The following is a 14,065-nucleotide window of genomic DNA, read 5'->3' as shown; positions in this document are numbered from 1 at the left end:
TATACTTAACTCAACCATATTAAATCCATTCTGGAATGAGAAAAAGTAACATAGAATGATTAATATGATCCAAGAATAATATTTGTATTTTAAATTTGGATTTTCTTCAAGATCTGGCAAGGTTTCAGAACTATCATTACTATATCTCAATAATTATTGCAAAGACAAAGAATTTAGGCCAAGCTGATACTGAAACACATTCTGCACGTTAAAAACTTTAAAAGCCACAGATTCCTCAGATCAGTTGTCATTTTTTATCCTAAAATTAAATTTTTCTGAGGTATCTTCAAATTTTTTTCTTAATTAAATGAAGGAATTTCTACAAATAACATTGGGTCATAGTTTTTGAAATGTTTCCATTTTAAAATAATTTCAGAAATAACCACCAACATAATTAACTCTTTTATGTTATACTGATAAAATGTCAACCACCTGGCACATGAGTTTTCTCCTGGAATCTATTCTGTAATGACAGGAATTCATATTGTGCATAATGACATGCTCCAGTGGCCAAACAGCTAAGAAGGGAAGAGAATAAAAAACATCTAACAAAAGGGCCATCTGTACAGCTGTTACAAAATAATTTTACCTTCTTCAGATAAGTCCGTTACTTTGTTTTCATTTCAGGTAAAAATCTGGATGATGGGGAACAGATGTGGCTCAAGTGGTTGAGCACCTGCTTCCCACACGGAGGTCCTGGGTAGCATAAAAAAAAATCTGGGTGATTAGAATTAAGAATCCTTTTACAACAAGCCTTTGGGACAACTCTGCACTCATGTCACCAAATGTCTAAATGGAAGACATCTCTTGCACTGGCACATGTAGTAATCACTCAGACCTTGTTTTGCTTAAAACCAGAAGCACTGATCATTTCAGGGGTCTCCAATATATAACAAATTGATAATGAATCCTAAAAATCTTCAGTAAGTAGATGCTGTACAGCATTTATATTGAACAATAAAAATCCCCATAATTTTGTTAGTTATATGCTCAGCTGTTAGGGTTTTTTTTTGCATAATTCACTGGGATTCTTCTTTCATAATGAATTTTAAGAATCTGAGTCAGTTTAAAGAAAATCCAGTCTTCAGTCAGTTGCCTAATGCCCACCAAAATAAATCACCTTTTTAAATTGACATTGGCTAAAGGCAGAAAACACATGGATAGTGAGAAATTTGTTTTTTGAAAAGTTCGTATCGTTATATCACTCTTCATCCATAGATATTTTTTAGTTATTTAATATCTCTGGGAAAACTATTATTTTACCCTTGGTGACTTCATTTTACCTAACAGTATAAATGCAATGGGTGCTGGTTCTAATCCAATTAGTATTAAAAAAAGTGCCATTGAAACACATCTTTTCACTTCTTTCAGTCCGTCAATTTTAATGATCCTTCAAAAACATACTCAAGTGATCTACTAAGGCAATGAACTCGTGTGTTCACTCCTTCTTCCCAGTACTGAGCCACCCTCTGGTGAGCTCGCTGTGCCTTCGGGGGGGACCTCCGAGGGGAAGCCAGAGGCACGCCCAGAGCCCACCTCTCAGTGCTGCGTACCTGCGACCTGTTCTACGGGGAGTGGAGGTTTCAGTCGGTTTCCATTCTGCAGCCCAGGCGAGATGTCAGGTCTAATGAAAAGATCCCACCTTACCTTAAACTCAGAAACTGGGAACAAGCAACACCAGATACTTATCAGCCCAGTAACTCTCAGTGGCAAGCCCCTCAGGAAGATAAACACTGGAATTGCATGGGATCTCTCCTCTCTGATAGGGCAAAGGGAGTTGCCTCCAGGAGACCCAGCTACAATGGGGTCCCTTCCCTGCTTTTTGGACCCCTTTGTGCTAAGGAAGTAATAAAGCAGTCATTTGTTGAAAATTTCTGATGTGCCCCAGCCTGTGCTCTCATGATGCCCCATATAGCAACTGTTCCCACAGATCCTGGTGCAGAGAGCAGGTGCGTGGGGACGCATGGAGTGGGCTGGAGTTGGGGCAGTTGTCGCTGTCCTTTTGCACTGAAGCGTCTTGGGCTACGCAGGCCGCATGGCCCTGTGGGCTAAACTGAGGGCTTGCTCCCACCCTGCCAGTCTGGGTAGAGGTTCCAGCCCGTGGCTGGGGGACCTGCGCTGTGCCGTCTCCATCCTCTGGGGGAAAGGTGGCGATACATGGGAATCTGAGAACTCCCCCCCAAATGGCAGGGGGTTGGTGCGCTGGTTCCACACTGAGATCGTGAGGTTGCACACTGGCCTGGCCCACGGCCTCTTCCATCTGTTCTCATCCTGGAACCAGGCACACCTGTGCGACTCATCTTGAGGTTGGCCCACCAGATGCCCCGGGAGCAGCATGGGACACCTTCCAGGAGTCCTGACAACTCCCATCTGTCAGGAAGGAGTGGAAGTGGGTTGGGAGATATGGGCAAGGCCCTCAGATGAGTGGGCAAGTTTATAGCTCAAGACAAGGGACAGGCAGACTAGGCAGCCTTAGAGGGAAAAGTGACTGCAAATAGACTGAGAGAAGTGTCTCCCACAGGAGGTGACACACAACCACCCTGTTAGGACTTCTGCTCCACACCCACCTCCCCATCCACTTTGTACGATTTTTCCCAGGTCATCACGGCAGCAGGGAAGCTGACTGAATGAGGATCTACTCCGACCCCTCACTCCCGCTCCCCTTTGCTGAGTCCAGATTGACATGCGAGGAGCTGATCTTCCCTGACCCATGTTTGAACTAACATCAGGACAGCCTCCATTTACACCTTGACAGAGATAATGGCACAGCTGTTGGCTTGTTGGCTGTGTACTTTTTAAAAAATTTCTCCCCTCCCCCAGTTGTCTGCTCCCTGTGTCCATTCACTGTGTGTTCTTCTGTGTCCGCTTCTATACTTATCAGCGACACCAGGAATCTGTGTTTCCTTTCTTGTGTCATCTTGTGGTGTCAGCTCTCTGTGTGTGCGGCACCATTCCTGGGCAGGCTGCACTTTCTTTCGCGCTGGGCGGCTCTCCTTACGGGTGCACTCCTTGCATGTGGGGCTCCCCTACGCGGGGGACACCCCCGCGTGGCAGGGCACTCCTTGCGCGCATCAGCACTGCGCATGGGCCAGCTCCACACGGGTCAAGGAGGCCCGGGGTTTGAACCACGGACCTCCCATGTGGTAGACGGACGCCCTAACCACTGGGCCAAGTCTGCTTCCCCTGTATACTCTTATTGTCCACATCCCTGGACAACCTGCTGGGATGCAACAACTTCCGATATAATGAAACTGGCAAATAATTGATTACCCCAAGCAAAGTGAGATTTGCCTATGTGTGTGGGGGGAGGAGAGAGTGTCCATGATCCTGGATTTGCCTCTTTTGGCAGATTATTGCCCAGGTTGGGAGTAAGCATCAATGCAAAAATTGTTAAGACTCTCCAGCCGAAACAGTGCTTGATAATCGCATTACCTTAGACTTCCAAGGCCAACGAGGAGGCATATGTGCTATTGCTAATACTTCCTGCTATGCCTGGGTTACTACCTCAGGGCAGGAGATAAGTAAAACCCAATAGCGGGGAGAGGATGTGGCTGGAGCAGTTGAGCGCTGGCTTCCCACACGGGAGGTGCCGGGTTCGCTTCCGCGGTGCCTCCTAAACAAGTTAACAAGTTAACAGGGGAGCTGATGTGGCTCAGCAGTTGAGCACCGACTTCCCACATAGGAGGTCCCGGGTTCAATCTCCAGCCCCCGTACCTCAAACAAACAGAAAACAAGGGCAGGCCTACTGCCTGCCAAGTGTACAGGCTCCACGTGGGACCTCTTCAGCGGTCTCCCAGCGGGCAGGGAGGCGGGGATGCAGTCATGACTCCAGCCAGGCCTGGACACCCGGCCTGGAGGAACGGGATGCACAGGTGAAGCTTCCTCAGGTGCCCCAGTCACTGGTGCTCCCGGATCTTTGCTGTGAATCGTTGAGAACCACGGCCGCTAGGCCTGACCCATCTCGGCCTTGATGTCTCAGGTGGAAGGTGGGCTCATACTGTGGGAGGTGGGAATAGCTAGGGCAGGTGGAAGGTAGACTGTTGGGGAAATCATTGCCTACAAGCACTTACCCACACCCCTCCTTTTCTATTGTGTGCAGATGGTTCAGGGTCCCCATTCCGCAGCCCTGGGAAGATGTTACGTCTAAGAAGGCCTGACCATACCTTAAATTCCAAAACACCAGGAACAAGCAGCCCCAGCTTATCAGGGCCCCCGCCCCTGGTCTGTATAAACCCCCCACCCTCAGGCAGCACAAGTTGGTCTCTCCTCTCCCACGCAGGGTGTTCACAGCTGCCACCCACTGACATTGACCAAAGCAGCTGGCCTCCCAGGAGACCAGGCACAATGGGATCTCTTCCCCTGCTCTTTCGGATCCTTTTTGGTGTGTAAGCAACCAACAATCATTTGCTGAAAGTCTGTTGTGCCTGAGCCTGTGTTCCTGTGATGCACCATATAGCAAGCCCCCCACTGGTGGGGAGGTATACCTAAGGCACCTGCCTTATCATCCCTGTTGTAAAAAACTGTTCATTCCAAGGGTGAACACAACACGACATATAATTTGTGGAGTAGCACCTGCAGTACCCATCGCTCTCAGGCTTTTGGCTGAGATCAAGTGTAGTATCTGATGTACCCATATATATACATATTTTTGTAATTCTTTTACAGAAATACATTTATTATTTTACTTTTGTCTTCACAGGAAGGAAGACTATTGGGGTGAGACTAATTCATGCTTTCACCTCTGGTGGCCCAACAAGGGCCAGTGGGTAGTTACTTATAAGATTTTGATTCAGCATTTAAAACCAACAAAGGGAGATGCTGCTGCATGAGGTACTGAGCTGCCCATTATCAGAGATTTAACAGCAGAGCTGAACTATTCGTTAGAGACGCTGTAGAGAAGATTCACAAATCAGATAACCTTACATTTATTTTCCAACTCTGAAACTGTACGTTATGGGTCTTTGAAAATATTTCGTTGTAATATCAAGCCTTACCTAGCTGCTTTGATTAAGGCCCGTGCAGTACATGGCATTCCAAAACCTGCAAAAAAATTTAGCAACTGTTTGTTCTGGCTCTTGAAAATAAGGACCAGCCACCATTTCCCAGTTAGGACAAAACTTTCCTATTTTCTCTTGTGATGACATAATTGCTAAAGTTGTGTCATTAACGCCAGCACCATTCTCTTAAACTCTTCTTTGCCTGAGAGAACCTATCGATGGTTCTATTGTAATTTACTGATAACTCTCTAAGCTATAGCTATTTTGTCTGTCTCTTCAGTCTACCCCACAGTTAAAATACTGACTTTTTGCCACTTTCTTTTGTCTTACTTTCCCATTTGGTAGTTGCCTTTCTTGGTTTTTCATTTTATCTACGAAGAAGTTAGCATGTGCCTGGCCTTGGTCTGGATTTGGGGTTTTCCAGGTGCTCTGTGGCAGTTCTGGCTTCGTGTACCTTCTCTCTGTGGAACATTCTGGGTATGTGAGTTTCCTAGTCTTTTGGGGAGAGATTGATGCTATGTGCTAAAAATTATTTTTCAGGAGGGAGTTAAAGTACTGAATTTAGAAAAAGTTTTGTCCTTTAACATAAACACTTTTTTCCCTCTTTACCCAAGAAATGATGCAATGCAAAAGCTAGGGATGAGAATTGACTACAGATTCCATATCACTGGAAGGAGTAAATCAGGCCACAGCTGCATGCCCTTTGGATGGGACACAACACACAATCACACCATACCTGCACACTCCCTTTATTAAAGCAACAATCAAAAGTACAGGATGGATCACACTTTTTTTTTTTTTTTTGTTACTGTAAGGTCAACTTAATGATTAGTTGTTTACATCTTTAGATTATTTTTAAAAAGTGAACATTTTATAGTTCACAAAATCACCAGTTGGACATTTCTGCCAAGAAAAAATTTTCATCTTATTTTCCTAACTTAAACATAAGTGCAAACTAAACATGAGTGCAAGCATCTTCTTTGACCCTAATTCATTATTAGCAGCTCAATAGTATGAGATAAACTGAAGGCTCGTATTACTGGCTAAATAAAAAGATGCCAGGATATTTCTAGAATTATTTACTTATTTTCTATTCTCTAGCTTCAATTTTGATTGTGATCTTCTAAGCATTAGCTTCTTTAAAAATTCCTTCTCTAACAAAAAAAGATGATCACCCTCATATGATATTTTCTTGTATTAACAAGCAGTCCTTTGGAAAATTTAGTGAGCAATTCTGCTGTATTTTTTTTTTCCTCCACTGTTGATCTGTTTAATCCCAAACTGGCTAATCACTGCAGTAATCCTAAAGGGTCATTAGGAAAAAATGAACTTTGTCATCTACTGAGGGATTTTTAAATGGTAGATGCATGTAAAAATGACTATTATCTTGAAGATAACAATGAGATTTGGTAGATATTTAAAAGAGTTCCAAAAAGTTAGTTTAAAAAGTAAGAATAGAAATGGATTATTAATTTAAGGAATTGCCAAAAGATTATATGAAGATACATATAGATTAATAGTTGAACTGTGCTGAGAAAATAAGGGTATCTGAAAGGTAAGTCAACGGCTCCACTTTCTTACCAAATGAAATATTAAAAGGAAATAAATCCCCATAGTTAACAAGAACCACAGAGACTGCTATTGCAGAATTTTAGCATGGCAACAGCACTTTATTTCCATCTGTATAAAGTAACTGGTTAGCCTTTCTAAAACGTCTCCTCCCGTGGCTGGGCTGGGCATGTCCATAGTTAAAGTTGGTTTGTGTTGGCCGTACTGCATTTAGAGTGTGCCTGTTCAAAACATGCAAATATTCTGTGTACCTTACATTGCCTTCATACACTGTGCTAAAGAGCCGAGCAGATCCTAGAGATCACCAATAAATAATAGTACAAGCATTAGATTTTAAACATGATATCAGTCTACTAAAATAATTTACATAGCCACAGTTAAATTCAGTTTTTCCATAGACTTGCATTCTTGTTAAGTTACATTTGCCCTTCAAAGGGAAGTTTAGACAATATGGACTTCTATCATTAGGAATGAAGGCCTGAGGGATGCCAGGCCTTTTAGCCTTAATCTTGAAAAAGGAATGCTGATACGCATCCAACACAAATCATTCTGGATGTAATGACATGACACAGTAATATTTGGGATGGGTGAGAACAGTCAATATCTTTAGAGAGATTTCTATATATTGTGTATCACATTTGGTTCCTAGAGATTTTAGTCAAGTATTAATATTTCTTTTTGCCAAGCATGATGTACAAAAAGATGATAGTAGTAGATGTGCCCTAAAGATATGAAAATATAATATACAAAACAAACCATTATAAATTACATAGATTCTCAGTATAAAATTCTGTATTTTTCCATTTAGAATAAATACTATCCAAGCTTACACATAAACTACATGAATCAAATATGCACACACATCTGAATCATTTTCAGAATTTCAAGAAAAAAATTTGCTAGAGATAAGACCAGGATGACTCAGAAACAAGCTGTCTGATTTTAAGAATGACTACATAAAACCCGAAGGACAAAGCTTGGGATTCATTTAGTGTTAAGCTTTAAAAACTGTCCAAACGATTCTTTCTCTCTCTCTCTCTTTCTCACACACACACATATACACATACACTACAGTCATATTTTTATGAAGCTGAAGAGTTCACTTTATCTTTAAAAAATAAGCTAAATTCAAGAGGTCTTCTACATTTCATACTCTGTAGGAGGGTGTTTCTCATTTCCAAAAGGATGGAAAGGAAGAGTGTAGAATTTCCGGAAGGAGAAACCACCATTATAAGTCAACCCCTCTTCAGGACAAGAGCAGTTTGATGTCTTAAAGGGGAGAAAGTTTTGAAAATCTATGTGTACCCTCTCCATCTTCCCTATCTCCAGTCTACAGAAGCTAGAACCAACTTGGAAACATTCTTTGGTCACACATTTCTGCTCATTTCATCAAGAATTTGCCCATCTTAAGCTCATTATTTATTATTCTTAGGCAAAGTTTAGATGGAATGGATGCTTACATGTACTTGTCTTGTGGAAAATTTGCACATGGGTTTGGATGGAATGAAAACTGAATAGAAAGGGGGGGAAAGTACACGCAATATCACAAAACAAGCTTAAGTCGCTGTTGTTGATTTGGATGCGTAGGTCCATGGTGAGAATTTGTTGACCTCCATGCATCTAGAAAACTTATATTCTAAGAGCTGGAGACAAAAGTTTCTGTAACCCAAATACTTTAAATCCTCATCCAGGAAGCCCAAACAGGAGTAGTACTTTCTCTTGCTTCCTCACTACGAATTTATGTGACCACCCAAAACACTTCTCTCTAGCTAGGTGCCAACAATTCATTCCCTGTCAGATTGCCTGCCATACCAGTCATCCACACATAAAGAAACCTGCAAAAGCCACTTCCAAAGCAAAGTCCACTGCCCTCAGTTACAGAGCTGTAGAATTTGAGTAACAAAAGCATCCAACCTCATGTATCCATTTTTGCTCCTAATATTTCTTGTCCCATGCAATGGGGGTTATTGTAGGAAATTGCAAGTATTCCATAGAAATAGAACTGTTAGAGCTAGAAGGGATCTTGTGGCCCACTGAGAGCAATATGCATATTTTACAGATGAAAAAGATAACCCCTCACCCCATGAGAAGGAGCTGTCCAAGGTCAACTTACCCAGAGAGTGACAGGGTGAGGAGTAAACATCTGGGTCGGCTTTCTCATAACCAGTGTGCTCCCATGTAACCTCAGAAATCATAATCTGTCACCTGATTTGGCCATGTCCCTTAACATTACTTGAAGGTTATTGTTTCCCCCATGCATAAGTAAAAATGAAACAAGGCTAATCATTCTCACCACAACTAAGTCTCCAAAATACGGAAGTGGTTAAAATTAATTTTCTTCTTGGGAGGGGGGAAGATCCCCAATTTGCTTAAAATGCTATGATTTTCCAAAAGTAAAGCTTTTTTATTTTAATAGGTAATGCAGCATAAAAATGTTAGGTGACCCCAGAGAGAAATGGGGACCTTTAAAGTAATTGCAAAAAAGAGCAAAGGTGATATATTGGTTTGGTTCAGTGAGAGCATGACCATTTCAGTGGTGTGCAGAGCTCACCTAGTCAGCCCCTTCTTAGAGATATGAAAACTGAGACCCAGACTTATCCCAAGCCAGGCCACTGGTTATTGGCACAGTCAAGAAAGGAAGGTATTAAGCTCAGGTTCTCTTTTCCAATACCATACTGCTTCACATAGAACTGCTTTCTTGTGGGAATGAATAATGATATAATAATTTTGGCATGAAACTCGAAGGTATAGTTCTCTACGTCATTACTCTAACCCTTTACTTTTGCCTTCAAAATCCAACACATCAGTGAGGCAGACTTCAGAGAGACTGTACAATCTCACAGGTTCAAAATGCTGAGTCAAAGTGCTTGAGTAACTCAATGGCATGTGGTCGTTGCCAGGCCTTCTGGGAAGCCAATATTCTACAATTTACGGGAATTCATCAAGCAACTCTTGTCTTTAGTAGCAATAAATTTTCCAGGTAAAGAATCAGTGTTTGATTGGAGGACAATGTTTCTTATATGTAAACAGCAGTTTCATGGGTAGATTTAACCTTTTAGGATAGCCCTCCACACCTAGCTGAGCTCACGAAAAAGCTCTTAGAACTGGATGGGTAAACATTTTTATTTGGCTATTAAAGTGCTATTTTTTGGGCAAAATTTTCTCAGTTTCACAGCAGCAGCTTCATTGGAAACAACAAAAAAAGCAAGGTATGGGAAACAACAGCAATACACAAAAAATGAGCTTAGTAACTGTTTTGAACATGACAAATGACTTCTCGATACCAGTCCTCGTACTGGTGACCGATACGAGAGCCTTTGAGGTAAATGTTCTAGGGCAAAATAAAGACAAAAATGGCAAAGAAGACTAAACCAGAAAGAGCAATGAATATTACTATAAGAATGACTACATTATAAGGGAACAGTGAAAGTAATCAAAACTGAGAAGAAAGTGCAACAAACCCATGTTCATGCATTTGCTATTAGTAGGTAGGAGAGCTGTATTTTGGAAAAGGAAAAGCAGTGCAGAGCATTGAACAGGGCTACTGAATTCAGAGTATCTTCAAGTAGTGTACTCTTTGCTAAAAGGGCATCACCAGTTAGGGAATTTGGCAGAGAAGTGCCTATAAAACTCCCTTCACCTGGAGAGACACCTCTGTCCAATATTACCAATTCTGCACCAATATTTTTCACGTCCTTTACTGCTGGGGAGATTCCTGTCACAAAACCTGTGTGCAGGGGTTCCCCCTTTTAAAATGGCATCACTCCTACCTAAGGGATGACAGTCTCCTGATAAGGCTTAGCGGCAAGTGCGTACTACAGCTGTACTACGAGGAGCAGCCCCTGATTTTCTTGATATGCATAGCTTTTCAGAGTCGATATTAGACATGGCTTTCATAAATAATGCAGGTGTTTTTGTCACACGCCACTGCTGGCTCCATAGTTTCCAGGAGAGCTGGTGGCAGAACTCTATCTGATACCTCGACAGGTGTCAGCTCTTCCGGCGTTAGCTCCGTGGATGTTATATCAGTAGAAGGCTCTGCAGTATCTGGGGAACGTTCGGCCGACGGTTCTGTCTCCTCTTCATCTTTGACTTCAAACTGTCCCCCCTCTTGGTCTTCCCCATGATCTTTTTTGGACTGTGGGTGGACAGACACCTTGATGGCGATCTGCTGAGGCTGGTCGTGCAGCGACGAGGCGTCCGAATCGGCAGTGGGAGAGTCGCTCCGCTCCCGAGCGTTGGGGATCGTGTAAACCTCGTCCCTGTCCCCGGCCTCCTGGCCTTCGGGAGCGTGCCTCACAAAATTCTGCCCCTGCTCCTCCAGCCCAACCACCTCCATGATTTCCTCCATGATAGTCCTACAGTTCATAATGAGGGGGGGCAGAGGCACACTCCTGGCCAGCTCTTCAATATAGCGGGCGAATTCCATGGTTTTGAACTGGGTGACTTTGGCAAGCTCCAGAGTCTTGGCGGAGGTGATGATGGGGATCCGCTTGGCGATCTCAAATGCCTTCTGCAGCTTCTCGGCGCCTTCTGTCCTAAAGAACTCGTTGATGGCTTTCTCGGTCTTCTTCAGGTGGCTGCTCATCATGCACAGGCGGGTGATGTTGAGGACCAGGACGATGGTGAAGGCCACGAGGCAGACGACCATGTAGTAGACGCCCATGTCTCCGGAGGTGAAGATGACTCTCAGGGTCACCGTGTTGTTCACCGAGCCGTACATGTTGGACGCGATGCACGTGTATTTACCTCGGTCGGAGAAGGACACCCGGGTGATGTTCAGGAGGCCGCTGGTGTGCATCTGCCATTTTCCTGTCGGAAGCAAGAGGAGAGGATTCAACCCAGGTCACACGGTTCCCACCGCAGTTACTACAAACAGCTGGACATTTCTAAAAACATCTATTCCTCTTCCACCTCCCCACCGCAAGTATTTGCATAATGTGGTCTGACTATGTGTCCATGTCTAAATGCTTTATGTGACCCATTAAATCTACACAACACCTCTGCAGGGCAGGTACTAATACCATCCTTGTTTTACACAATAAGGAAATCGAGGCACAATCAGGTTAAACCCCCCTCCCGAGGTCACTGTTTTGGAAGCAGTAGAGCTGGAAGGTGACCTCATGCTCAAGAGTTTGTACTCTTAATCATCAAACTATAGTGTATTACCTCCTGGCAAAACAAAACAAAAAAACATCTAGAAAACACTGTGATTTTACTGAGGTCATCCTTCCTGCTAGTACTGGATTTTCAAACCTGCCTGTGAGCACGACTCTATTGAATATATTTACCAGGGTCAAAGCAGTTGAAAGCCTCTTACATTAGAATATAATGTTTCAGAAGCAACTTAAAATCTGGACTAAATCAATTAAATTCTAATTGTGTACCTGAGCTCTTCATGTTTGAGACTGAAATTACTCTTGTATGACCTGTTTAATAAAATATAATTGAGGTAATTAATTTTGAGAATCTATAATGACTTGCCTATACTAAAGCTACAAGTTATAGCAATGAAAATTCAGAGGCTGAATTAACTTCAATTTATTTTAGCCTTGCAAATAGATTATGGACTTGAGTTAGTCGAAAATGAGCCTGACACGGAGTGTGCACCCTCATAAATGAGGTTCTTCTTTCCCCCTCTTCCAAGAAAGGCCAGATTAGATCCAATGTTGCCCTGGGAATGAAATTCTGAATCTGGCAAACTTTTTGTTTGGATTATCTCTCCATCTGCCATCTACCCGCAGGTCAGAGGACCTTGTGAAGTATGATTCTAAGTTTGGCATCGGGTCTTGCATCTGAGGCTTTCTGAAATCCTACCACCTGCCTCCTCTGTCCCATAGAGAAAGGACAGTCCAGGTCAATTCTCTTGGGCACTCTAATGAGCAGGCAGATTTCGCCATAAAAGGACTCCAGTCTCCCAAGCCAACTAGAGAAAGCTTCCTGAGAAGTGGGGCAATTTTACAGTTTCCTTTTAACTAATTATTGCATTGTAATTTTGTTTGTTTCTTCCTCCTCCTCGCTATGACTTTTAGCCTAACCTTTCCTGAGAGCATGCTTATTACTACTATTATTATTTTTGATCTCATGAGCACCTAATGGACCAAGGTCTCAATGGACTGTAATGAGACAACAGACGGCCTTCTTTATCCCAGGTCTTCCGCTCGGAGGAGCATTCTTAAGGAAGCTAGATGGAGTGATGAGGGACCTTGTGGAGCCTGCGGTTCCTCCTGCTCTCACACATCATGAACCTGGCAGGATGCCTCCCGTAGATGCCATCATGTTTTTTTGCCTCCTGAAAGAACATCTGTGAGGAGTAGTTCCTGGTGTCCCTGAGTAACCTTCTTCTAACAAGTCAGCCAGTGTAAATACCCTCTAAGAACATAAAACAGTAGTTTGGAAAATCTAGTGAATTTTCAGCCTCTTGTGAATATGCATGACCAGACAAACTTGGCATATGGTCTGTGAAATTTTCTCTTATTCAGAAGGGGCATGGGCAAGTCTTTCACCCTTTTCATTTCCTGACCATGGATTATGATACTTTAGCTGCACATTAATCTGAATATACAATGACATGAGGCCAGGGGAACTTGTAAGTTTACTTTCTTATAATTTGTGTGATTCATAAAAGTAGACTACCACAGGCAAAGAGGAAAAAACTATCATTGGGGTGGGGGTGGTGGGGTTGAATGGGACCTCATATATATATATTTTTAATGTAATATTATTACAAAGTCAATTAAAAAAACTATCATTGATTAAAAGTATATTAGATATGGAAAGTATTGGATTCCAATGAATTACACACTATACTTGTGGTAAGTTTCACATATTTATCTTCCTTTCTTGTTGGAAAATATAGTAGGAAATAGGGGTAGAGGAGGATGAGAATATGAGTTTATCTGTAAGGGGTAGAGACAGGATCAGTTAGTATACTTAAACACTTCTATGGAAAAATTATCTGTAAACAAAGGAGAGACTAGTAGGGACTTGGGCACAGGAAAGGAAAAGCAGAAGTAAGCATTAAACCAAGAAAACATGTTATCTAATAGTGACATAAACAGCTTTCTTCCCACACTTAAAAAATGATGGTAATGATAATTGTATTCTAATTGTTAAAGGAAAATGAAATGCTAAAATATATACTAATTACAATACACCAATGTTTTACCCTACCGAATACTTAAAAAATGCACCGGAACTTGAACTTTATAGCTATTTTCAGGCATGTGTTTGTCTATTGACATGTAGTGACCTATCCTAGAACCAAGCAGTTCAGTTCAATTAACAGTTTAGCCACTTCAAAAGTTTCCTGTCAAATTGTTAAAAGGGGGCATATTTGGAATAAAATACAACCTAATAAGGTAAACTTGTGGTCTGTTTGGGGGAAACCGGTGAGTTGTTCAGCAGATAATTACTATGGAGGAGCACATGCTTCCCTGAGCCCAGGACAGCGGCTCCTTAGACTAAAACCTTTGACATCCTTCATCCAACAATTCACC

The 14,065-nt window shown here is 42.3% G+C and overlaps 1 protein-coding gene across 12 annotated transcripts in view; it reads right to left on the bottom strand.

The window, feature by feature from the left end:
• Positions 1-389: 389 nt before the first annotated feature.
• The window catches only part of MFAP3L (microfibril associated protein 3 like), a 51,503-nt gene continuing 37,827 nt past the window's right edge, over positions 390-14,065 (bottom strand). For 10 of the 12 annotated variants that reach the window (XM_058308646.2, XM_058308951.1, XM_058309031.2 and 7 more), the window contains one exon: positions 5,731-11,378. In XM_058308646.2, the coding sequence (XP_058164629.1) occupies positions 10,447-11,378 (932 nt within the window). In that variant the 3' untranslated portion in view covers positions 5,731-10,446. Of the gene's footprint in view, positions 697-4,944; positions 5,041-5,730; positions 11,379-14,065 lie in introns of those variants that run through there. The other 2 variants (XM_058309093.1, XR_009188411.2) reach the window with 2 other exon arrangements.

Source organism: Dasypus novemcinctus, chromosome 1 (genome assembly GCF_030445035.2).
Source record: "Dasypus novemcinctus isolate mDasNov1 chromosome 1, mDasNov1.1.hap2, whole genome shotgun sequence".
NCBI lineage: Eukaryota > Metazoa > Chordata > Mammalia > Cingulata > Dasypodidae > Dasypus > Dasypus novemcinctus.
Note: the sequence above shows the minus strand (reverse complement) of the source record. Positions and strands in the feature narration are given on the sequence as shown.